Source organism: Malurus melanocephalus, unplaced genomic scaffold (genome assembly GCF_030028575.1).
Source record: "Malurus melanocephalus ecotype Western Australia unplaced genomic scaffold, MMel_1.1 scaffold_114, whole genome shotgun sequence".
NCBI lineage: Eukaryota > Metazoa > Chordata > Aves > Passeriformes > Maluridae > Malurus > Malurus melanocephalus.
This window is the reverse complement of record NW_026623346.1, coordinates 1241522-1267219: the sequence shown is the minus strand read 5'-3', so window position 1 is coordinate 1267219 and position 25698 is coordinate 1241522. Positions and strand designations below refer to the sequence as shown.

General features: G+C 40.2%; 1 protein-coding gene across 1 annotated transcript in view; it reads left to right on the top strand.

Annotated features, from left to right (window-relative positions):
* TRIM66 (tripartite motif containing 66) overlaps positions 1-25698 on the top strand; it is a 40176-nt gene that overhangs the window by 2123 nt on the left and 12355 nt on the right. Inside the window, exons 2-10 of the mRNA XM_057369752.1 lie at positions 6923-7026; positions 9674-9821; positions 13825-13957; positions 14160-14276; positions 15069-15183; positions 16012-16158; positions 16285-16402; positions 17389-18224; positions 19199-19354. Of these exons, the coding sequence (XP_057225735.1) occupies positions 6923-7026; positions 9674-9821; positions 13825-13957; positions 14160-14276; positions 15069-15183; positions 16012-16158; positions 16285-16402; positions 17389-18224; positions 19199-19354 (1874 nt within the window). The remainder of the gene's footprint in view (positions 1-6922; positions 7027-9673; positions 9822-13824; positions 13958-14159; positions 14277-15068; positions 15184-16011; positions 16159-16284; positions 16403-17388; positions 18225-19198; positions 19355-25698) is intronic.

The window sequence follows — 25698 nt, the reverse complement described above, 5'->3', positions numbered from 1 at the left end:
CTTTCCTGTTTTTATTCCTCCTCTTCCTGTAACAGAGAATCCACATTCTCCTCCTCTGCAGATATGCATGTTACGTGCTTCCAGTCTATTTGCTGCATGGAAAAGAATAATTTTAGGTAGAGAGCTTCGGTGAGACAAAGAGAAAATTCTCATATCTCTTGAGATGGGAATCTCTGAGATGAGGATTTTCCCAGGCTTCTACCTGTGTGAATTGCCACTCGTGGTGCAATGTTGGTTCTTGCATGCTGCCTCGGCTCCTTGGGCCTGGCTCTTTCTCATGACATTCTCAGTCCATTCAAAACCAGATTAATCCGGTGGATGCCAAAATAAATGACACCACATCTACAAATCTTCCTCCCTGTAAGATGTTCAGTGATATAAATTGATTCAGTGCTTTAAATATCACCAGCACATTAATTCCAAAAGCAGTTAAATGAGGACCAGTGGAGGTGCACTTTGTGAGAAGTTCATGTTTTTGCAAGACTGTCTCAGCTAAAGGGTTTGTTGTTTTCTTGGGTTTTTTCCTTAAAGAAAAATCACAGATAATTCCTGCTCAATCACAGTTAAGATCCCCAAGAACAAGGGAGATTAGAAAAGATGTACCAAAACACTTTATACATTTCTGCTAACTAATATAAGTCCTGGTATTCTTAACATTTTATGACCAAATAGGGTAATTAGCCTAACCTGGAAAGTAAAATGTGACTACTAGTTGCCCAGCTTTGTAAACTGGTTTGTGAAGCAATGGCTTTAATTGTATTATGTTTTTGTGTTGAACTTGTGTGCTGAGCTATTATTTTCTGCAGTTTCATTTTAAACTGGCTTTTTGTTCTTCTCCAGCTTAGTTAACAAAACTCCTGGAAAATGGCTACATAACCTCTACCCCTATTCTCTGCATGAGTCAAAAGCTGCCCATGCTTGTGTTGGGTTAACTCCATGCCAAGAAATGTAATAGGGTTACGTATTGGAGAAATGCAATTTGATTAAGTAAAACCAAGAGAAAATCAGACTTTTAAAGAGAGCAAATGTGGCTTCAACTATTGACAAGTGTCTATTGGATGCATTTTATTATTTTCTTCTGAAAATAATCAGTTTTCTTCAGCTTGGATGATGGATGCTCTCTATATTTATAAAAATTKTGGATCCCTAATTGTGAATGCTTGTTAGTGAGGCACATCCAAAAGTCAGCCAGGTGTTGGTCAGGATGTTTTATTTCAGGAAAAGGATTGAGCTCTAGGACCCCCTAGGCTCTAGCTCATTTTCAGTATGAAGTTTTGGGTAGGAGGTGTGATGCACTGGTTTTGGGAGACTCCTGGTGTCTTAGCTTGTATTAAGTCTGTATTTAGCTAATAAAAAACAAACCAAAAAAACACCCCAGAATTCTTTAAACCAAAATTTAATTTATGGTGAGATGGTTTGGCTGCCTTGGTACAGCTGTGGTGTCTCCAGGACCCCAGTAACCTTGTTTTGATAGACTCCTATAAGGCAAGTGATGCAATTCAATGATTATTAATTCTGAAGGAGAACACCCTTTTGCTTTAATTCAAGTCACTTAACACCAAGTGCATGTTTTACCTCGAAAAAGGGAAGTAGAAATGTTATTCTAAAGAGAGAAACTGTTCATAATATACACATTTAGTCATCTTAAAAGGGATGTAAGGTTAGTCAGCTCTTTGCACTGTGTTGTTTGGCTGCCAGATCCAAAAGGCAAGTGGAACAATCAAGGGTTTAGTTATATAAATATGAAACTGTAGAGTAGGAGGTTGTCTTCAGAGCTGTTTCCTATAACCTATAATTGGGTCTCCAAGGAAGTGTAAATTATGCTTGCAGCTTGAGCTATAGTTAATGCTCTCTGAGAATAATTATTCTGATGGCTGGTGGAGGAAAAAGAGCAGAGAAATAGGTGCAGCATGTGGACAGCAAGTACAAATGTGGTGTGTGTGGTAGCTCCGCTGTTTGTTTCTTTATGCTAATCCATTTCTCATGATAATAATAAGTAAATTATCTGCCTTGATTTATTTCTGAGACTGCCACCTGGAGGGTTCCTTCTGTTTAAACCTGACCAGACTGGAAGACCTTGAAACAAAACTGAGCAGTGGCTTTTCATGCGTTTGGTATCTTTGAGTGGTGGAGGGGTGATGGGTGGCATTTGCAGAGGTGATTACTGTGAAGGATCCAGATCACTTACAAATGGATTTGCTGCAATGGAGTAAAAACATGAAAGCACTCAGAAATTCTAGTTTTTGCTTTATTTGTGCTTCTACAAAGGGACAATGCAGTGTCCGATGCAGGGTGGCAGCTTCCATTAACAGAAAAAATGCTGTGAGATGTGGGGAGCTGGGGCTTGAGCAGTGTAAGGCAAAAGCTTGATGTTTTCCTGAATGCTGATTTTGGATATCCCAGGAGTGGAGTTGGGGTGCCCAGACTGGGCTTCTGCGCCTGAATAATGGACCTACTGCCTCTGAATTTCCTTTTTCCCAACCCTGTATTGAGTTACTCTTGCTGATACGAGTGCAAGAATGGGAATAAATGTGATGGCTTGTGAAAAAGGGCTGCAAACTAACTCAGCAGAGGAAATTCTGCTGCTGAAACTTTTTGGGGCTCAGAGGTGCCTGTAATTAAACAGCCACACAGACAGTTACACATCTCCTTCTGGTGCTGGTGCCTTTTGTGGGGGTGTTCAGGTGCACAAATCCCTGTGGATGGGAGTTAAAGGGGTACTGGGGCCCTGGAAGGATGCAGGTGTAGTAGTGCTCCTGCACATCCGTGACACTTTGTGGTCTCCAGTGATCCTTCAGGACCAGCTGGTAACTCAAACACACAGAGAACAGCTTAAATGTGGTTTTACCTACATATAATTCTGAATCAGAAGTTTATTCTGTGTACCACAATGAAACGGCTTAAACCCAATATTGGGATCCTTGCTAACCTTTCTAAATTTGTGGTCATCTSTAGCAGTGACAGGTGATGTCATAAATAACAATTTCAAGTGCTAGACAGCAGGAGGCAATAAACTTCTAAAGGATAATTCATGCAAATGTTCCTACCTCCTTCTACCAATTTAATTGCCATGCAAAAATAGAATGTGTCAGCATCTCTCTCGGCTTTTTGCCACTTCTAGGGGTTTTGATATCAATCATGGCCTCCTTTTAGGCATCACAACAGTACCATAGCTGAATTTGGCTCCTGGTCTCTTAATGTGTAAGCTGTTGCTTGAGCTCTGTAATTCCTTGCTGAGTTGCTGCTTAGCTCCAGAAATTGCATCATTTTCCTATGTGCAAACAGGGAGTCTCCAGGGCTTCTCACTACCCTTCCCTTCACCCACAGTACTGTGGTGATGTAGTATTTAAATGAGCTGTCTGCAAAGTGCAGGTTCTTAAAACAGATTAACAGCATTGTTTGGAGACAGTGGTGAGACAGAAGGGCAGAAAAATATTTAGGGAATGGTCTGCAAAAAGAACTGGGAGTGAAAATAGAATTGTAAGACCTGCTGCTCCCTGGATCTGGAAATGCTCTTCCCTTTCCTTCTGCTCCAGTCTTTTCTGAGGATTCAGTGGAGGCCCAGGCAAGAAAGGAAGTAGGACACTGCTATTTGTTTTGACTCTGGGATTTTTATTCAGGAAAAATACAACCAAGGCAGGCTTTCAGAGGCCCGAATGAATTTGAGAGGCAAGGGCAAGAAAGAAGGCAAAAGGAAGAAAACTCTGCACCTTGTGGTGGCTCTGTGCACCTTTCTGCCCTGCAGCAGCCCAGTACATCTTCCTTCCCTGCTGATTCTTCAGCATTCCTGGCCAAGGAAGAGGGAGCAGCCCCAGGTAGCCTGTGAGAGGTGCCGTGACGCTGCCTGATTGCTGGGAATTCCTGAAAGTGCAGTTCTTACCACCCACCTGTCCCCTAACACAGGCGACTCTCTGGGCAGCTCTCTGGCTCTTTATCCAGAGCCCAGGTAAGGGGTTTCCAGCAAAATGTGCCATACGGGTGGTTTGCACTCTGAGCACAGTGTGGTGCACTCGCTTTGTGCTGCGGTTTGTAAATATCTATGTAAGGTTTGCTTAATTTCAGGTTAATTGCTCCACAAACCATTTTATAGTGTGTTTATTATGCTAAGCTAGCTTTTGATTCTTTGGGGAATTCATATTGAAAAAGGTTGGGCATTTCCAGAGACCACAGGTTTTTATTAAGTGGAAAAGGTATCAAATAACAAGCCAAATTAGCTGAACAAGTGTGATCCCCAAATCCACCACACTCAGGCAATCCCTCTTTTAGCAAGATAAAAGTCTGTCTCCTGTGCTTTTAATAAAGTTTTAGATACAGAGTTCGGTATTGGTGTTTTTGATTAGCCTGCCTATGAGTCGGAAGTTGCTTCCAATACTCCATTGCTGTGATGTGCCGTTATTTTTTTCTGTTAAATGTTGTGCTCTTTTTTAATTTTTTTTTAATTAAGTTAGGGACTCTGCATGTCTTATGTTCATCTTCAGGGAGTTTTAGATTTGAAATCACTATAATTTCCAGTTATTTGGATATTTAGGACACAGTGTGACATTTACACAAAGTTGTACTTGGTGGTCTGTGGAAGTCAGTCTAAAACAAAGCTCTGACCTGTGCACCTTGCTCCATGTGTGTCTCTGGAACAACACTGATTTCAGTAGCATTACTTGTAGCTAAAACCTGGGAGAAAATTGTGCTGTGGCATCACTTTTAGGTACCCCTTTATATGAATCAGTCTTAATATCATTTCCCTTTGAACTGTTGATTGCATTTCTCAATATATATAAGGGAGGCTTTTGTACAGAACTGAAATCCATGTGTGATTTATGTGTTCTTGGCATGAAAATAATTGAAGTTCTCTTTAACTTGGTTTTTTTTTTTTTTTTTTTTTAATTTAAGAACACTAACAAGATGGTCTTGCTCCTTATCAAATGAATGCATTCTAGTTACACTGTATTCTATACTTCACTGGTTCGTAGCAAATTAACAGAATTTAAAGCTCACACGAACGTGCCTGAGGCCATTCCATGAAGTATCATTCAACTGGTATAATTTGAAGTAACATTCTGCACTGAGTAGTGTTGCAAGTGGTAACTTCAATAGTGACTTTTCTTTACGTTGTGTACTGTGTCAATAGAAGTTGTGTAGTCTGTCAATAGAAGTCCTGGGGATGACAAAGCCCCGTGCCTTTGTTTCACGGTAAATTAGCTGTTCCCAGAAATGTTTGGTGTGTGCTCACCCATCTGGCCTGTAAATGAGAGCGTAACTGTGAGACTTGGGGGTTCCTCACTTCACAAAGGAACCTGTTGGCTATTTCCCTTTGGGTCAATTTGCAGGGTGTTCTGTGGTCTCCTAGGGAGGTTTTCTTCAGTGTTAGCCTGATCAAGAACTGGCAATGCTCTTAGGGGAGAAAGAAACTGGTTCCAAGGGCTCAGGGCGGCTCTGTGAAGTCCAGAGCTGATTTCCTATTGACTGCACGGAGAATTGGAGCGTCTCCCGTGAGAATTAGCTGAGTAGCTGCTCACAGAGCAGACCTTATCACTCGGAATATATCTGTCTCTATTCCTGCTGCTGTTCTAACCCTGTCACTTTGTGCAGCGCTGTCAGGGAAACCTGAGAACTGTTTGAGCTCCCAGGAATTAGCGCTGCAATTCGCCAGCGCTTGTAGTTAGCAGCGTTTACAAGGGGTAGGAGGGCGCTGCTGCTGTGTCAGACACAGCTCGTGTGCCCGGCTGCTGCTTCCACAGCCTCCGGAGAGCTGAGCTGCTCCTCAGAGCCTCACACGGTGAGGTTCGGGAGAGCATGGAGAGATTTGGGAGCCACTAACACAAAAGAGTTGTGTTGTGCTAGGGTGTAACGTGTGAGGATGCGATCAGCTACGAATACTGTATGCAATTCAAGATACCTTTTCAGCTGCGCTCCTTACATGAAGGATGGAACTTAGAGGACCTTAGAGGAAGTGTTTAAAAGACATCTCCAGCTCTCTGCCTTCATCAGATAATTTTTTAGCACGTCTGTAACTCCTGCCAGCCAACACCCTTAAAAAAGACAATTTACACACCTGAGCAGAGCACTGGGAATTGCTGGTGGTGCCCTTTTCCCTGAGGGGAATTGTGACTGAGTAGCACGGTCACCTGCGGGTACAGCCTGCCCCTTCTCGTGTCTCCTGAGCACTCAGGGCTGTGTGAATGCACAGCTGAACGAGTGGTTTAGGTATCATAGTCTGCTACCCCCAAATCATAGTTCTGTTGTAAATGCAACCTTGAAAAATAGAGAAAAAAAAATGCTTTTCTTTTATACAAGATTTGGGCTAAAATGAGGTAAACCTTGTGGGACTGGTTCTTAGTAAAGGATGCTCATCAAAGGAGATGTACCAGAGCTCAAGGATTTCTTCAGAGCAGTTATGAATGGAAGTGAACGCGTTCAGAGATCTGCCTGCGCAGTGCTTTTGTCAGGAGTGGCAATGTGGTAATATTCTGGGGTCTGTGTGTCCCTGTCAGTGTAAAATGCTGCTGTTCAAGTTATGGAGCCACATCCCAAGGGATGGGTGATACCGAGCATCTGGAAAGAGTCTCTGATAATGGTCAGCTGTGAATAGACAGTTTAAGGTTTAATTCCCTTACAGGCCACTCAGTTTTACTTATCTGTAAGCCAGGTAAGAATTTGGACATGCAGATATCATCAATAAACACTGAAAAAAGTCAGCTGAACTATGGTGTTTTTCTAGGAATTTGGTTGCTTTGTTTTTCTGTTCTGTGCATTGAACTAGATCTAGCCACTCAAGGCTTGAAGAATGCCTTTGTTTCCTGGAACTGCCCATGTGATAGAAAAAAAGCCACAATACTGAAGTGTGGTTTATATAATTTCCTGGTTCACATGGCTGGTGTGCATTGTTTTATTTGTGGTGGTTTAGATTTTTTTTTCTTAATTTCAGGTATCATTTCCTGTCCTGTGTGCAAACAGACCTGCTTTGCAAGGGATATAGTTGAGAATTTCTTCCTCAAGGACTTTCCCACTGGTGATTCAGCTATGGCAAGGGTAAGTGAAAGCCACCAAGTTGTGGGTTGTTGAAACACTACCAGATGAACACTGAAAACAGAGCCAATCTCGTTTTGAACAACAGATTCTGTCATAGTTTGCTTATGCAGCACTGTAATTACTTCATTAGCAGAGATGGACATGCTGCCTTCATAGTACTTTTAAAAATTTAGGAGAATAATGAGTTTTACACTCTTTATTTTTAATAGTCCATTAAAAATATTGATTCTAGTGTGTCTGTGATAATCAATATATTAGGAAGGTACTGAATCTGTGGGAGTCCTCATTGTCTCCTCTCTGCTCTCAACACAAAGTAAACAATCACAGAATTTTTAGGATTGGAAGGGATCTTTGGAGCTCATCCAGTCAAAGTCCCCCACCAAGAAAAGTTATCTGGAGCAGGTGGCACAGGAACACATTCAGGTGGGTTTGGAATGGCTGCAGAGAGGGAGACTCCATGATTTCCCTGGGCAGCTGCCCCAGTGCTGACACCCCCAGTGTGAAGCTTTTCTTCCTTTTTAGCTGTAATTTCTTGTGGTTTAATTTGCTCCTCCTCCTGTCACTGGGAACCACTGAAAAGAGTCTGGCACCATCCTTGGGTGGAGAGGAGGGGCAGACAAAGTTGGGTATTGTTAAAAAGTGAAAAATATGTAACCTAATCCATAGTGTTCTGGGGAAATTAAATAAAAAAAATTAAGGCAAACAAAGTGTGGGTACATCTTCAGGTACACATTGCTTGTAGGGTGCAATATAACTCGATCTAAAACAAGAAGAGGTGTATTCATAAGCACTCTCCAAAGAGAAAAAGAAAATTCCTAAGATACTGCTGAGTGTTTAAAATGCATTTATTATACTGGGATTTCTTAATTACTGTGACTCGCACCATTTACTTTTCAATGAGGATTTGTGTAAAAAGGAACTCAAATGAGAATATCTAATGCCTTCAAAAGCACTAGATTATTTTTTTCAAACCATCTTTAAAGGAAGGTTTTTCTTTTCTGCAGTCCCTCAGGAGTGCTAAGAGCAGTTCAGCAATGCAGATTTCTCTCTGGAGCATATGAGTACCCTAAAGCAACTTGTGAACCTCCGTAGCTTTTGGCTTCCTTTTTGTTAAGTCAAGCCATGTAACTTTGCTTGCTTTCTCTCTTCTACCACTCCCATCACAGCCCAAATTAAAGCCACAGTTTCACCATCAGTGACATCAAAAGGAGGAGCACCAGATCATCTGGCTGAGATGCAGCTGAGCTGCCATCACTGCCTTAATTTTCCAAATATGTTCAAATGAGAATCTGTCAAGGCTTGTAACGAAGTGTTTGGAGGCAAAGATGTCTCTGAGTGTGTGAGAGAATGCAGCATGAATGATAGAATGTGCTACACGCCAGCAGCAGGAGTTTCAAAAATACGCAGTTCAGAATCTCTTGCCCAAAATCCCATTTCCACATCGTAAATAATGTAACTCTGGGAAGACTCTGCAGCTTGAAAATAATGTTAACAGAGTGCAGTGTCAATATAAATTCCAGTCAGACTGACAGCTGAACTGTTGCAGGTAAACCTGTGTTTAAGCAGTTTTGGTTATGGCAGAAAAAGCAAAGCATCCCTTAACTTTTTACCTAATCCCTAAGCTGGACTTAGACACTTCTTTTTCTATAGGTTAGACACTTCTTTTTCTATAACAGGCTTTGTTCCCTAAATTAAATATCCTCGTATTTTGGCTATGTAAGTTTTATGAGGCTTTTTGGTTTCAATTGTCATATTTACCTTTTGGAAAACACTGCTGATGAGCAAATGGCTAAAATGGTAGAATGACTTGCACAAACAATTCCCTCTTTAGACAATTAAACATTTAAAACTTTGCTTTGTTGTCTTATTGTTGAGTATTGCCCAAGCTGTTTGAGAAAGATTGTGAATGTTTAGAAACTCTGGAATAGTGACTTGATAAGAGAGCTGTTGTGAAATGCCAGAACCACTGAAGGGAATGATAAAATTTAAATTAATTTCAGCAGAACAAAACTTTTCTTTTTGTGCTGAAGTGAGTCAGAGCTTGGCTCCCTTGTGTCTCAGAGCCTTAAGAGCTTTAAAATAAGGTGTTTTATGCCTGGAGCAAATCCTTTTTAAAAGAATTATCATTACAGCTATCTTGAAATTACTGTTGAGTTCATTCTGGACACCAAAAGTTGAAATACTCACTTCATTTATGTGCTGATCTTTTAATTTCCCCCTTTGTGACATGTCCAGACAACATAACCTGTATAACAAAGGGCATTCCCTAAATTTTTTAATCAATAGAGAGAATACTTAGTTAGGGTTTCCAGTTCTTATGCTCCTGTGTTTTATGTTTCCATTTCACCATGTGTGATACAAAGATATAAATTGAACTTATTTCTGGTCAACTCTTTAGAGAATAGGAACTAAGGTTTTCATTAATAATATGTGGGTGAACCATGCTGTTTTCTAAATCATCTCACCATCAGGATGTTTTATGTACTTTTTTAACAGTTAGGCAGTTACAAACATACTCTTAAAATAACTTTAATTTCTTTAGTCTAAGGACAAAAAAGCGCTAAGTTTAGCAACCTGAATCGTAGTGCGTCAAAGATAAGAGTTTGTACAGCTGATTGGTGGATGTAATTGCACTTTTTGTTCCTAGAGCTGCTCCCTGTGCCAAGAGAAGAGAGCTGCCCACAGCCTCTGTACGAGGTGCAATAAGTGGCTGTGCAGCTCATGTACAGAGGAGCACAGACACGGCAAGGAGCCTGGAGACCTCTTCCTGGCTGTATCCCTGAAAGGCTGCTCAGGTACTGGGGACATTCAGGAATTGTGTTTCTTCTCAGATCACTTATTCACTTGCAAAAGGAGCAATTGCAGGCTCTGTGTCACACATACCGTGCTCTGACTCAGAGGGATATTCTTGTGTCAATGAGAGATTATGTGGTTCTCCCCCAACTTCAAAGTCATTGTCACAATCAGCATTCCACAGTATTGGAAAAAAGCGTGGATATTTGTGATACACAGGTAGGGTATTCTCCACATCCCTTTCCAAGCTGTGGAGCGATGGGACAGCATTAGGAAGGCTCCAGCAGCAATACCCTTGCAGTATTTCTGTCCCCCTTTGGGTGATCTCACTGAGGAAATGAGGATAAAGCAATTCCTGTGCACATGGACAAGGTGTGTGATGGACTCAGACAGCAGAAGGATGTGATCACTGCAGGATGTTCTTTCTCTAAGCCTGGAGTGAGAAATGTCTTCTGAACATCTATTGCCATGAGCAAGCACAAATGGAGCCCACTGGGAAGTGTCTCATCCCTATGCAATGGTGATGCACAGATTATTGCCATCTCCCATTACTGCTCATTATTTTCTTTATTCATGTGCCAGAAATCTGCTGCATGCTGCAGCGTCTGGAATAATTTTAAAATAAGAATTTGTGCTGCACACTCATTCTTTTTTATAAGGAAGACAGACAGAAAAAGGAATAAAAACTGCCCACTGATTATTCTTTTTATTTGACTTTCTTTTCTTTAGGATTTTTCTTATGGAAGTCTTGTGGAAGCCTATACTTTAGACTTGCCATAGATGGAATTCTTTTAAGTACTGGGTGGTCTTATCAAAACAGAATTTGAGGCACTTGAAACGAAATATGCCATTGCCAAATAGAGTGTAAACAAAAGAAGTCCATAAGAATGGTAATAATTAAAAAAAACCACAGATTACATATAAATGTTTATTGGGGCTTTTCTAGAGAATAATATAAACTGAAGTGCCCCAGTCTCTCCTCAAATGTCCTGATTGGGTGGGCAGTATGTTTTTCTTCTTGAACTGATGACAAGATAAGGACTGTGGTTTTGAGGCTCCAACTCTTCATAATTTCATGTCACTTTAGCTAAGATTACCAGCTTATATTGTTGACAAATACTGGTAAGAAAATAGATGTGTGGCTTGGTTGTGGGTTTGTGTGTGCGATGTAAATAAAAAGATGCAGACGCATAAAAAGATGAGAAAGAATTTTAATTTAGTACAAAATTCTGTGTGTTGAGAAAAACACAAACAAGGAGGTTGGCAGTTTATATATAGACTAGTTAACATAAAAATTATTTGGAATGTAATTTGTTCTTTATTATTATTATTATTAATAATAATAATAATATATGTTTTATCTCCTTTGGACATCCCTTTAGAATAGCTCAAAGAAAGCAAATGCTAGCACATAGTAGAACTCAGACTGGTAGTTCTGGGTTTTTTTTTCTCTTTGCTACACTATTGTTTTCTTTCAGAATCTCAAGGTGAAGTATGAACCTATAAAGCCAACTTTGAGTCACTGAGAATTATGCAGGTGGAGAGAGAGCCCTATTAGCTGAGATGAGATTGCTTTTCCAAAGTTGACATCAGCTGGGCAGAGGAACAGAGATTTAAAACTTTCTGTTAATTATTCAAGAGATATGCCTGAGATAAAGAAAATAAAGGCTGTGGATAATGGTGACTCAAATGATGAATTATCAGAATTTAGGGCAACTGAGCTTTCTCTGGTCACCAAGGGAGATTGTTTTCAAGAAGCTAACGTGGATAGTTGTGGTTAGAAATCATCTAGAAAAAACAGGGCTGTGCTCTTGCTTAGTACCTGATTTCTAAGTATTAAACATGTTTCAAAACTGAAGAGTGTCACTCTGAGCTGAGTATAAAGTAGGTCATGAATACCATGGCTCGGTGGCAGTTCTCACTGATATGTCAACTGAGTCAGGGGATTATCAGTGGCAGAGGTTGTGGGTCTGTGCTGCAATTAGATAATATTGATTTCATCCTTAGTTTGCATTGGAAAGCTGCTTGTGTCTTAGATCTGACATGATATTAAAAAAAGACTCAATTAATTCTTTGGGATGATTGCATCACCCAAAGACTACAGAACCCTCCAGAGAGAAAAAGGGGGAAATCATTATACAGGACTGAGACTTCACAACACATGGACCTTAAAGATCACATCTCATTATAAGTTTGAGTTTGATATGGAAAACTTGATCTCCAGTTTGCAGAAAAACAGCTTTATGCTCTGCAGATACTGAGCACTTTGAGAGGTTTTTCCAGCCTATAAACCTTCAGAAAGTTATTATGGTCTTTTTTCTCCCTTTCAAGATATAAAATCTGATCACATAGGGGAGGAAAGAATGATATTTGACATCCTCATTGGATGCACATTAGTTGTACAACCTCCTTATTTGCTTTGTCAGCTGCAGTTTTTGATACAAAAGTACTTATTTGCAGCATAATCAGAAAAAAAGTTGCTGTCAAGGTGAGTTCAGTTTGCCCCTTTTTAGCAGAAAATATTGGAGTGGGTTAAAAAAAAMCCCCTAATCTCATTTCCTCCCTTATTAATGCTATCTATTAACATTAGATTCAATAATGACATAAACCAATCAACTTCTTTGAAGAATAAAGCATGATACTGAAGTAATTAACTCATAACAATGTCAATGTAAGGCTGTTACAGAAAATCTTGCCCTAATCTGTCACCAGTTATCTCCTTGCACATTGTTAAGAATGTGGGAGGAAGGTAAATTGAAGTAGAGGAAGTAAATCAACCTTCTCAGAAATATTTAGAGTATATTGCAATCTAAAAACTGGGAAATGTGACATGCTTTTTTTTTAGAGAGTGGCATGGATTTTCCCCATATTTTCCCTGTCACTGTTAGCCATATTTTCTCAGCCTTTCTACTTCTCTCTTGTGCATTTTACAATTTGTAAATGAAGTTTTCTGACTGAGCCAGTATAGCTTGCTGCACTCTGTGGGTCTGTGTTATTGCAAAAGTTATAATTTCAGAAGTTTGATTCTGTAAAAGGCCCCATACTGTCACAGGATGAGAGCATGGTCTCTGCCACAGGTTGGGTTTTTAAAAAATGTATAGATAAGTAAGATGGGTTTGGTGTGGGAAAACAGAGATATTTCTTCTCATTTCATATGAGCAAATAATGATATGTAAACAATTAATGTTTTTATGTAATGTAAAGTTCACAACAGTATGTCTTATCCAATTATGACTGTTTTGTTTGATTTCTTATGTATTGGTTAAGAATAATGGGATAATGTCTTTGTTGTAGTGCTCTGAGGATGCAATTGAGCATTTCTGTGCAATTTTCTGGCACTAAAGGGTTTGTTTTACCATGGTTTAGCTTTGTCTTTTTTTCTGGCATCTTTTGCTGATAGTTTTGCTTCTTTCTGAAACAATTCTACCCTTCAGAAAAAAGGGCAAGAATAGGTTGTACAGAAACTACCACTTTGTGTGCCCACTGTCCATTCTTACTCTTCATCACATTACCCTTTAGAAAATCCTTTTAAGAACACATTTTACAGCCTAATATCAATGCCAGCTGATGAAGTTTATGATCTAAATGGGAGMAAATACAAATTTGGAAAAAAAAAGCTGCTCGTGTGACTTTTTAAGAGCACAGAATTTCCTTGCTTCTGCTGTGACTGCAAGTTTATGCCATATATTTGCTATTCTACATTCTACTACAGTATTGTTGATGGGGCATTTAAAGTTGTGAGGCAGGTGATCCGAATCATGATACTTAAGACTCTTGAGAGTTTAGAGGTCAGAATGATTTGTTTTGATGGCTGTTCCTGATGTGCTCAGTTTGTAGGGTATATAAGGCATAAATATAAACAAACCCAGCTCCATGTAATCAGATGGTTCCAAGGTTCTGTGCCTTTTACAAACATCACCAAGGCTTGCCATGAAATTCTGAGTTTGGTTACTCTTCTCCTGATCTCTGATCCTTGTCAATGACCCCTTGCTTTACATCCCTTAGCAGCTGAAGATGAGGCAAGGGAGTTTTCCCTGTTTTGTGCCGTGCACCCCCAGGAGCCGCTGAAGCTGTTTTGTGAGAGCTGTGACACCCTCACCTGCCGCAGCTGCCTCCTGTCTGAGCACAAGGAGCACAGGTACCTGATTGCTCATGGAATTCATTGAGATTTAACTTTTCATCTGTGTTTTCCAGCTGATCTCGCAGGCTGGTCTGAGTTTAAAAGCCACAGAAAATTTGGTTCAGTTTGCTGACTCCCAAGTGATTTAACGAGGCTCTCCTTGTTCACTCACAAATGTGGAAAACCACAGTGTGAGAGTTCTCTCTCCCTTCTTTCACAGGTTCAGGCATCTTGAGGAAGCTCTGCACAATCAGAGAATTATCCTTGAGAATCTCGTAACTAAAGTGGAGGAGAAAAAAAATGGGATTCAGGTTTCGGCTAAACAGATTGAAGACAGGTAATTGCTATGCTTTTTTTTTCCTCTCATGAAAGTGGGTGATATGCATAAATAATATTTTCACAAAATGTAGGTTAACAGAATTAAATGCAGCTGCTGTATTTTTTTATCTTGGAGGGTAGGAAATTATAGGAAGATTATAAAGAGCAGATTCATGTTTAAGTGGTACTGACAAGTCATGGCATTGTAATACATGATTCCATAGTCTTTGTAAGGCATGTGACAGTTGACTTTAGAGTTAAGATTTCTTTGGATAATGTGTTTCTGAACTAGAATTTGATTATATGAAATGTATATATATATATGAGAAATAAAGATAATTTTAAGAATACCTCATTTCTTCAAGAAACCCCAAAACAAGCTGTAATTGCACTCAAGACTAATAGAAAAATAAAAATATTTAACTATTTGAACTGGATTTCTGCTACTGATAGTGCATTTAGTAGCTGTTGGATCTCTCTTCTGCATTAATAAAACCATTTCAAGAGCACAAATCTGTTAATAATCCAGTATAAACTGAAAGCTTTTGGATGTATTATGTGTGTATTTGTTGACAAAGAACTAAAGACTGCTCTTGGCATGATGTTTGGGAGAATCCATCAGCATTACCAGGTCACATCCAGAGAGGGGTGGTCGGGGTTCAGAGAAGTGGGGGAGAATGAATGGGAAATGATGCAACTTTCACTGCAGTTCTGTCAGCAGATAGAAGAGTTCTTTTAAGAAACAACTGCTGAATAGTGAATAAATGATGTACAGCTGGCTCATCCAGGGATGTGTGTCTCTTACCCACAGGTTGCTTGAAGTAAAGCATTTGTACAGAAAGGTGGAAAACCAAATAAAAATGACCAAGGTGGTCCTGATGAATGAAATTGAGAAAAGAACCAATATCCTCCTTGAACAACTTGAAGTAAGTAAGGCTAGTTTGTTTGATACCTTGGGAAATTAAACTAAATTAAATTTAATCCCAGTGCCAGTGGAAAGAATATAGGCTGTGGGAGCTATTGTTCCTTTCCTTATATTTTAAAATATTTGGGTTTTTTTTTTTTCCTGCAGACTTTTATGTGAAATCAATGGTTGGCAAAGATTCAGGGTGAAGCAGCAAAATGCTTGTCATGATTTAGCCACAATTTCTAATGCATTTATGGAGAATATGTGTGCACCTTTTGAGTACTTAGAACAAAAACCAGGTTCTGATTTTAATGTTTTGTTTGTAGGAGCCCCTCAGCAGCTTAATTAATATCATGTTTCAAAAACTAGTCTTTGGTCTAATTTATGTAACAGACTTTTGAGTTTTGACTCTTCTGTTTTTGGGTGTCCTGGTAAAACACATGCGATTTCATTTTGAAATGTACTGAGGACAAAAATTGCCAGTCAGAATTTCCAGACAAGAAAGTGGTCTGGGTGCAAATTTGATCAGTTTCTACAGCTTTATTGTGTTATCATATTAAACCAAGGCCAGAATGATGCACGTTGTTTGCTACTGGGAAAGTCATTGCCTTCCTGAATTGAGATGTGTCTCCTGAGTTGTATTTGCTTTCTTTGTGTGATCGGTGGTTTTAAAGAGGTTCTGAAGAGCAGTGTTGCTGCAAATATGGCATGATCTAGTGCCAGTGATTCCGTGCATTATGTATGTCTGAAGTTTATGTCATATATTTGCTATTCCACATTTTACAACAGTAGAATTCTAGTTTCAATAGAAAATGAGCTCTTTTCTACTGATTCTCATTATTAACAGAAAATCACCAGTGAAAGGAAGCAGGGGCTGGAGCAACAACTGCAAGGTGTTGTGGTGTTAGGCAGACAGGTGGAACATGTCCAGAACTTCATCAGCTGGGCCGTGTGTAGTAAAAAAAACATCCCATTTCTCTTCAGTAAAGAACTGGTAAGGTCAATGCTTGTTTTGCAGTAATTGTGGGGAGTGTTCTAAGGATTTGATGTTTCTCAAGTGAAACACTTTTCATGGTTTTAGAATCGTGAATAAAATCATCATCCTTTACTGTGTCACAAGATTGTGTTTCAGATCCAGCGCTTGTTAGAGACCAACTGTAACCCTGACCTGGGACCTCCTCTGAAGATCAGATTTGCTTGGGATCACTCCTACTGGACTAAGCAACTCTCCAATTTAGGTAAGGGAAATACAATAGGTAAGTGCTCAAAGGTAGGCTAGACTGATGCAGACAATACAGTACTTTCCCTAAAGGACTCTCATTTTTATTGTTTTGTCATCCAGTTTTGAAACTCTTGTCGTGTTCTGAAGAAAAGTGAGTGTGGCTGAACTTTCCTGGTTTTCTTTCCAGTTATATCCACTCACTAAAAGATTGGTGTCAGGTGCTTTCACTCTCTCAGTGGCCACAGGACATGAACAAGTGTTGAGACACTTGAAGTCGATGGTCAAAAAGATGGCTTTGAGACACTGACTGTGCACTAATTACAGTTTTATTGATATAACAAATGTGCATGCTGTGACTTTGTTTCCCATCACCTACAAATTTCCCAGCTGCAATGGGTTTTTACAGTAAGTTCAGCTCATTGGACTGATCACTGATCTAAAAGATCAGTTCTCTTCCCATTTTAAGGTATTAAAAACTAAAAGGGGCAAAACACGATCAAAAGGGTTGCAGGGAGTAATTTTCTCTTGACAAAAATCATGGACAAGATAACTTCATAGGTTGCTTCTATTCCCGGCTTTTCTGAGTCTTGCCTACATTACATTAATCTCTTTTTATTTTTCTCATTTGCACCTTGGAAGCGGTGTTTTGGACCTGTGCTTATGAATGGGAAGATAAACTCATAGTTCAGTAAAAAAAAAAAGAAGATATAGGCCATATCCATCAGTTAAGATAAAATAAGGTCAATTTTTCAGAGTATTTGCTGGGTAATTCAACTGTGAGCTCCACTGACATCAGTGGGAGTTTGGCAGGAATAGAAATAACTAGATAAATATTGGAAAATTTGTTTTGAATGTATGTTGGCAGACTGTTTGGATAGGATATTTTAATATTTTTTATATTTGAAATGTGAATAATGGTAATTTCCTCGCCCATTTTTTTTATTGAGTAAATTTGTCAAGACCGCAGGAGGGAGTAAATTTTCTGTTTGTTTTTTTTTCCAGGGGGTCTCACAATGGAAGGTGGACACATTTCTCGGCCGGACGTGCTCCTCTGTGGCAATATTCAAGGTTTACAAGGTTTACAAAGCTCTCTGTACCCCGGGCACCATTCCCCAGCCTCGCTGGGGTGCACCCATCCGCCCCAGCTCCTGCCCGCGCTCCAGGGCTCTGCCCCGCTCTGCTGCTCGCACTGCCTCGGCGCTCCTCATCCAAACAAACCTTCCTCTCCTTACCAAGACCTGAGCCACCAGAAAACCTTCCAGCAGCCTCCTGCACTCCATCAGCAGCCCTTCCCTGTGCAGTACAGCCTGCAACACCACGACAGAGAGCCACGGGGTGTCCCCCAGCCTGGGAAGATGGTGCAGGCTGGGCTGGATCCACAGCCATGCTCGGAGATGGAGATCGCACCCGGGAGGATGGCAAAGCCCTTTCCACCCCAGCAGGGCTGTGCTGCTGTGTCCCACGAGGTTCAGCAGGTTCACACCAGCCACCCCCAGGCGTCTTTGCAGGCACCAAGTGTGCCAGTGCAGCTCGGCCATCCCCAGAAGATAAAGTCTCCCCCGGTGCTTCAGCCACCAGCGTCCCCACCACCAGGTCACGATGACGAGAGCGCCCACAAGCAGGTCATCCAGCAGAGCCTGGACATCATGCACCACCAGTTGGAGCTGGAGGAGATGAAAAAGGATCTGGAGCTTCTCCTGCAAGCCCAGGGGCACTCCAGCTTGCAGCTGAACCAAGCCAAGCCACCCCAGCATGTTCAGCAGACCATAGTTGGTCAGATCAACTACATAGTGAGGCAGCCAGCCCCAGCACAGCAGCAAATCCAAGATGAAGCACAGGTAAGGTCTCTCAAAGTCATTTCCTACTGCATTGAGTCGGAGTGAGTTCGGAAATCGGACACACCTATGGAGATTTCATGCATTTCTCTAAACTTTCTGTTGGTGTCTTGTCTGTGTATGCAGCAGAGAGGCTTTGTGCCTCGTGCAGATAGGGCCAAAATTTTCTGTAAAACAGATTGCATAAACACCCTGGATCCCAAAGATCTCCAAACAGACAATGTGAGCAGCAATGTGGGAAAATAAATCACCATCATTTCTCCTTTGTAAATAGGCGACTGGAGTACTGCAGATGTTTCACTCTTCATTTCAACTCTCTTTTTTACTGTAAGCATTTACCCCTCAGTCCTTAAAAAGGATTAGATTCTGGATTATTATTGAAGAGAGTGAGGACAAGCTTTTCTTGGTCTGAGAGTTATTTCCCATTCCAGTAACTGCTCCTGCTGCTGCATCCTGTCCTGTAAGATTATCATCATTACCCACTCTTGCTGTTGTGCTACGGCTTTGTCAGCAGGGCGAATCTCTTCCCTTTCTCTCTGCTAGTGAGGATCCTGATTTTGAAAGAGGGACAGTGCTTGGTGGTGAGCACTCAAACGAAAAGGCAGATAAGCTGCAGAATAGGGTGGCTTGGAAAATCATTTAAAATGGTGGGAAGGTGGCTTGGACTTCCCATTGTGTGAATTCTGTGTAGCTGCCAACTTGAACAGTTCTCAAAGTAGGTTACCTGTGAGAGAAGACTGCATGCTTGTGGAATAGCTGTACCTTTCAGCAGCTTTGAGTCCTTTTTTTTTCTTGAGTAATTAATGAAATGTTTGAGAGAAATCTTTCTCCATTTCTGTCTCTACTTAAGGGTGACTTGAACATCTCTGTTGTTTTAATCCTTTTGTGCTTGTCATAATGCTGTGAGCTGATGTCAACTTGTTACCAATTTTACTTCTGAGATGCTGAAAACACAGATTCTTATTTGTGGTTTGTAGGTCTGTGAGAGCTCCACAGAGCCTGATGCCCAGAAGCCTGTTCCCCTGGACAAAAGTGACAGTCCCTCCCTGTCACCATTAGATGATGGAGCCAGTGCCAGGAGCCACTCCCCTGAGAGCACACCACAGCAGCCTGGTTTCCATCCGCTGAGAAAGGTATAAAGAACCTCTAAAAAAAACTGAAGGGAAAACATGATTTGATAATATGGAATATGGCATTGGAGTTTGCAGTCACGCAGTACAAGCCAAATGGCTTGTAAATTTTGGAAGGTAGTCACAGCCTAACCTTGTGTGTGTTTCCCAGTAAGGTGACAGGATGAGCAGCTCTTCCAGAGGCTGTTTAGGTCTGGCTGGCATGATTGTTAACAGGCAAAAAACCAGAAGCTATCTTTCTTCACTGCTTAAATTCTGTCTAGCTCCTGTGTCTAGGGATTTAATTACTAGGACTTGCTAACTACTGTACTAGAAGCAGTTAATTTGAAAAAAAATAAAGCAAGAGTCAGAGATGCTGATGAAATCAGGCCTGAGAAACAGTCTTTGAAATAGTTGCCCCAGCAATAACAACATTAATTACTATTGAGGGTGTGGTGCCTGAAAGGGATATAATTCTGTTAAACTTCTTCACATTGTTGAAGTATAAGCAGAAAAATCACACTTTCTGTATATCTAGAATATTTTAGTACATAGTAGAGCCAGGCTTTTGTCTTTCCACCTACTGTGAGGCTCTGACTTGCAGGAGCAGCATGGACACAACCAGAAAGGCCCCCACTCATCAGTAAATCCTGGCTCTGGATGTCACCTGTGCTTTTGAAACAGAGAAGCTGCCTTTTACTCTTCTGTACAGTTTAAAACACTCCAAACAGCCCATCGTATTCTGCTTTTTCAAATCTCTTTGTTACTTCAGTGCATGACTCATTTTGTGTACCATGTAGAAGCCTTTCATGGATATTTTGTTCTTGGAATTTGTCTGTGTAATGTCGTGGAAGTACTTGACTTTCTAGCCTCAAAAAGCAAGTTATTTTTCCTTCTTTTGTATGAGATTTTGTTGATGCAACATATTCATGATGCAATACCCATCCAGAGAATTATTGGAGGTCCCTTTGGGAGTTGTCGTGGTATGGGCCTGGAAGCAGCATGCGAATTGGATTTGAAAGCTACAAAGAAATCTGTTTTACGGACCTGTAATGGAAAGTTATTCCCAACAGCTTAAGCAAGAAAAGTCAGAAAGAGGAAAGAAAATGGAAGCAGATGTGCAAGAGAAAGGAAGCAGTGTAGTCTGATTTGAAAAGCAGAAGTCATAAAGGTAAAAGGCCTGAGTTGTTGCTGTAGAAGTTAAAAAGGTTGAGCGAGAAAGATACTTATAGGAAATAAAAAGGGATTTTATTTCTAATGGTGTTGAGAAGTGTGTGCTCTTGTGCAGAAAACAGTTTGGTTTTTGAGGTGCCTGGTAGCTTTTCAAGAAATGAGAATGTTCAACAGCTACAGGACCCCATCTTTGCTTGTATTCATCCCCTCTAATGAGCTGTTTGGGATGAAGAGATCCGGATGGGATAAAGATATTGACAGCTCTGGCAGTGGCAAATTAGAATTGATGAAGGGAAACAGCACAGAAAGTAAACCCTTGAAATACATTCTTCATGAATGCTCTTGAAAGATGTCTGTCTGCTTTTGCTGACAATTGGATTAAATCTGAGTTTAAATGGGAGATTGGTTCCTGTTTGAGAGCAAGGTAATGTGTCTATTTGTTCTCATCTCTGGCTCACCTGATTCAATGTTTTCACACTCATCTCCAGAAATATTTCTGCAGAGGTGTTTGTCCATGTATCCTCACATGGCCTGTAGTCAAAACATTTCACCTCTCTCAAGGAGGACATGAAGAAAGTGAGTGTGGGCAAGTTTGAAATACTTGAAAAATGTGGTAGAGAAAATGGCTGCATAAATTTTTGCTGCATGAAGAAGAGCTGTGTTCTGTCTCTTGAAGAATAATTGGTGTTGGAGTTCTTGGCCTTGTGTTGCATTTCTGCTGAACTCTGGCAGCCTTCAGCTGGGCACAGTATTGCCAGTGGAGTACATAATTCCCTGTCTGCTGAGATTCTTTCATTAAGGAGAAAACAGTGTGCACCTGAATTAATTGTTTAGTGATACGGTTGCCAAGATCTGTCAAAAAATTAAACTAATAAAAGCTTTCTTTAGCCCAATTTTTTCCTTTATTTCAGAGTGGGACAAGGCTTGATTGGTCATGTAATTAAACCTCTAATTAATAAATTGATTCTGAAACATATTTATGGTATGAATTTTGTATTATTGACTGATAACTAGATTAATTGCATACAAAATCGTATTTATTTGTGAAACAATATAGAGAAGATACTGCTAATAGTTTGGAATTTAAATAGTTTGGAATAGTTTTGCTCATTTTTGAACATTAACGATGATATTTTGTCAGTCTTTCTGTCTTCCTGTGCATCCTTTTAACTCTTCTTTTTCTGTGGATTAATCTCTTTTTTTGTGCAGAATATTTTTTTCTATACTTAGACAATAGATTTTTTTTATATAAATCAAATAGTGACCTTTGCATAATTTTGGGCTTGGTTAGGACCTTTTGTGAGCGCAGCACTAGGAATGCCGGTTTTCTGTTGTTGTGGAAAATGGATACAATTTTCCTTCCATATCCTTCCCCTGTCAGAATGCTTCACTCACATAGCCAGGACCTCTGTTTTGGGCTGTGGAGTTGTTCTGTCTCCATGCCTGTCAAATACCTAGCCTCTCCAATAAGAATGGCAGCATCACAGAGAGCAAATTTCTGAATAACTTTTGTGTTATCTGCACTCCAGCTCCAGAGAATTGTGCCAGACTCTAGCAAACAGGTTTTACCTGAGCTGTGGAATTGCTAAGTTCCAGTGGGGAGGAATGAATACTCAGTTAGTTCAGCAGTTTTGTGGAAAGGGTTACCAACCTTCTGCAAAATATGATCTTGCTGCTTTTTACATGATGTGATATCAAGTTATTAATTTGTGCACAGGTCTAGAGATGTTCCATACTCTGGAACAAAAGCAAGAATAGTAACAGGTTTTGGGCCTAATTGTGTTTTCATGTGAGACMAACATAGCAACAGTTCATGGTGGAGCTCCTTTTTTTTCTTTAAAAACATGTGAAATTTGTGGAAAGAGGGCTGGAGGAAAGAGCACAAGTTTTGTTTATTGTTAGTATTGCACAGAGGATGTTGTGATTACTTAGGGACAGAAAGTAGTAAGAATTTAATATCCAACCCTAAAACTTCAAATCTGAGCTTGGGACTAAAGTGGGTTTGTTATTACTATTTTCCCTCCATAATTACTATTAATTTTAGAGGCATTAGTGATGTAGGAAATAACAGGCTGAAAATTAGGGTCCTATAAATTTCTGAAGTAACAGAGTATGCTCTTTACTTTAAAGAATTGAACTTCTTTACAGCACAAATGCCTTCATGCTTAATGCAATTAGGTACATTTCCCAGAATGTTAATTTTACAAAACCTTTTTCCTTTGACCTGAAAAAAAAAGATAAATAAAACATGATGCTACTCGCTCTGTGCAATCTCTCCCTTCTTCCGCTTTAAGCCTGCTCCACTTTATTCAGACAAATTGTTGAGGAAGATTTGGATTTTTTTTTTTTTCTCCTGAAAGCGGCGAGGAAATCCTCCGGATTCTGTGCTGAAACTGGGAATGGGAAGCATGTGTAGCCCGTGTTATCAGTGCTGCTGTGTTAAGCAACTGGATTGGAGTAGTACATTTGTTTAACCTCCCAGCATAATGAGCTGCCAGGGGGATTGCTCCACTTAATAGCAGCCGTTCATTACTCTGCAACCATTTGCAGCGTGGTTTTCCTCTCATAGCAAAGAGAATTGGCCGTTGCCAGTTTTAGCTTCCTTTTATCAGTGACACTTAATGTCAACAGCCCCGAGACTTTGCCAAAACAATCCTAACAAATCCTAATCCCAGTGTTTCAAGGTAAGTATTTGCTTCTCAGAATTCTTCTGTTGTGGTGCTGCATGTTTACACTGGACCTTTTTGAATGCAACAGTGATCAAGGAAATATTTGAACTGAGCCATATGTTTATTTTTTTTGTTCTCTGAAAGCACTTTGCATGTTCGTTCTTCTTACCTTTCACTACCATAGCTAAGAAAATTGTGGTAGGAGGCATTTTGGGGTGGTGATGCTGCTGCCATTGTATTATAAGGATCATCAGACCAAAATTAATTATGAGGCAATGAGAATTCCATTTATAGTGACACAGATGTAGTTCAATCTGCCAGATTGTGCATTAAAATGTCAAAAAGTTCAAAATTAACCAACAGCTGAAGCCACCCTCTGCCCAAGAGCATAATAATGCTTGTTGTTGTTCAAATGTTGCAATGTAGAAGCATTAGAGCTTTTATAAAACACAGATAAATCCTTTAAAGGCATCCCATTTGCAAAAGCTGAGCTGTCAAGGGAAAAGAGAAATTTTTGCTAATGGCAAAAGAAATGATTATTTTAGGGAGTGAATTAATAGTCTATTAATGAGCCTTGTTCCCAGTGCATTGTTCACTTCACACTTGACAGCAGCTCCATGGATCAGAATGGAATGTGTCCGTTCTTAACTGTGAGTTTTAATATTTTGCACTGAAAGATCATAATGTTGCTTCATCATTAAAATAACCACAAAATTAACTTTTGCCCCAAGGGAAAGATATATGGCAGTTTGATGGCCTCATTATTCTCTTTAACAAGAGTAAGGTTTTACATTGGCTTATATAATCTAAAAAGATCTCTGAAGAAACTGATGCAAGCTAGAAGAGTAAAAAGGACACAGCCCTGCCATGCAATTGAATTTCACCTTTTTGTGAAAACTATAGCTATAACAAAATCTTATGTGTGTGTCCATACTGATTTTTTTTCTTTGGTAGGAATCATCCCAGTGACTACACTCAGTAAAGAAACTTGTTTCCCTGGAGCCAGGAGTAATCCTACATTTCCTGAGGAGGGCGACATTTCACCTGAGTTATACCCAGAGGGTCAGATCTCAGTTCATGAGGTGGTGGCACATGCTCATGAGGGAGTAGAGGAAGATGTGGGTAGTGATTTGGACGAGTGGCCAGAAGGTCTGCTGTTGACTTAGGAGCAAATTTGGGTGGTGTGCCTGCCATGTGGGTGCCCCAGCATGCCCATTCCCAATGTAGCACAGCTTTAGGTAGTTCCTATTGACTCAGGAATTTGTGGATGCTTCATGTTTTGGAGAACCTGACTAAATAAATATTTAACTACTTCACAAGGGTTTAATTAATGCTTGCAGTGGACTTTGAAATAAGGGGAAGAGGGCAAGGGTTGATTACAGTTCAGCTCCAGCAGAATTCATGCTTATTTGTTTTGTTGTCTGTAAGTGATATGGGAACATGTTAATTTTGTCATCTGAAAAAGGCTTGTGATAAAAGGAGTGGTGGAATGAAAAGGAAAATGTGTATTTGGTAGGCCACAGTTATCACTGCATGTGCAGGAACCTGTCACAAGCTGTGTGGCACAGCTGTGATGGCAAATAAATGCTTTTGATCTTTGTGGGTTTTGGGATGTGTGGCCATGAGAAGTGGGTTCCTTGCTGACATATGTGTATGACTTTGGTTTGAAGCCTTAGCATTCCTAGGAATTCTCTGTCAGACAGGCTATATACCAAATTTGGCCTCCACCTGTGCATTTCCTCATTGGCTGTGTCTGGTTTTCAGCTCAAATGGAGGTAGGAAGAACGTATTTGGCGAGTTCCAGCTGCTTCCAAATAGTTATTACAGCTCAGACAGCTTAGATTTAGGGGAGTTCATTTGGATAATGACCAATTCCCTGGCTGCAGAAAGCCAGAGCTCTCTGGCATGCCTTCTACATGGAGGGACTGTTCAAAGCAGGCTCACTGGAGCGCTGTGTGCTAGAAGGGCACAAATTTTGCCTGGCTCTGCAGCAGAGCTGACCAACCTCTGTCCCAAATGTAGGTTTATTCTGTCTCATCAAAGTAACTGGTTTTAACTGTTTAGGCAAAGCTCACTATTCAAGTTGTAGCATCTATTGCAAATTGATCAAAAGGAAATTAAATTGCATCCTTAGGTGGAAATCAGTGTCTGTGGGCAGTATTCTCTTTGCAGATAGTTGCTGTGCTTTGCAAGGAGAGAAATTCCAGGCTGACTTTGGCATGATGTAGAATTTACCCAGGAACATCTGGCAGTTCAGTTTAGGCTGCAGTCTTTACCACTGCGGGGTTAAGATGGATGAAACTATCAAAATCAAAATCAGAGTATAAGTTGAGAAAAATACTAATTAAATTTAGGAAATGTGTTCTGTCTCAGATTCACTTCTGAGTCACAGGCTTCTAGCAGAGAAATAAGTACAAATATATATTTAAACACTAATTCAGTTGCAATGGACACATTTCTAGTGCTTTGGTTCATATTATAAGTGCTACCTACTGTTTTGAAGTCAGATGAAAAGCATATAGTCAA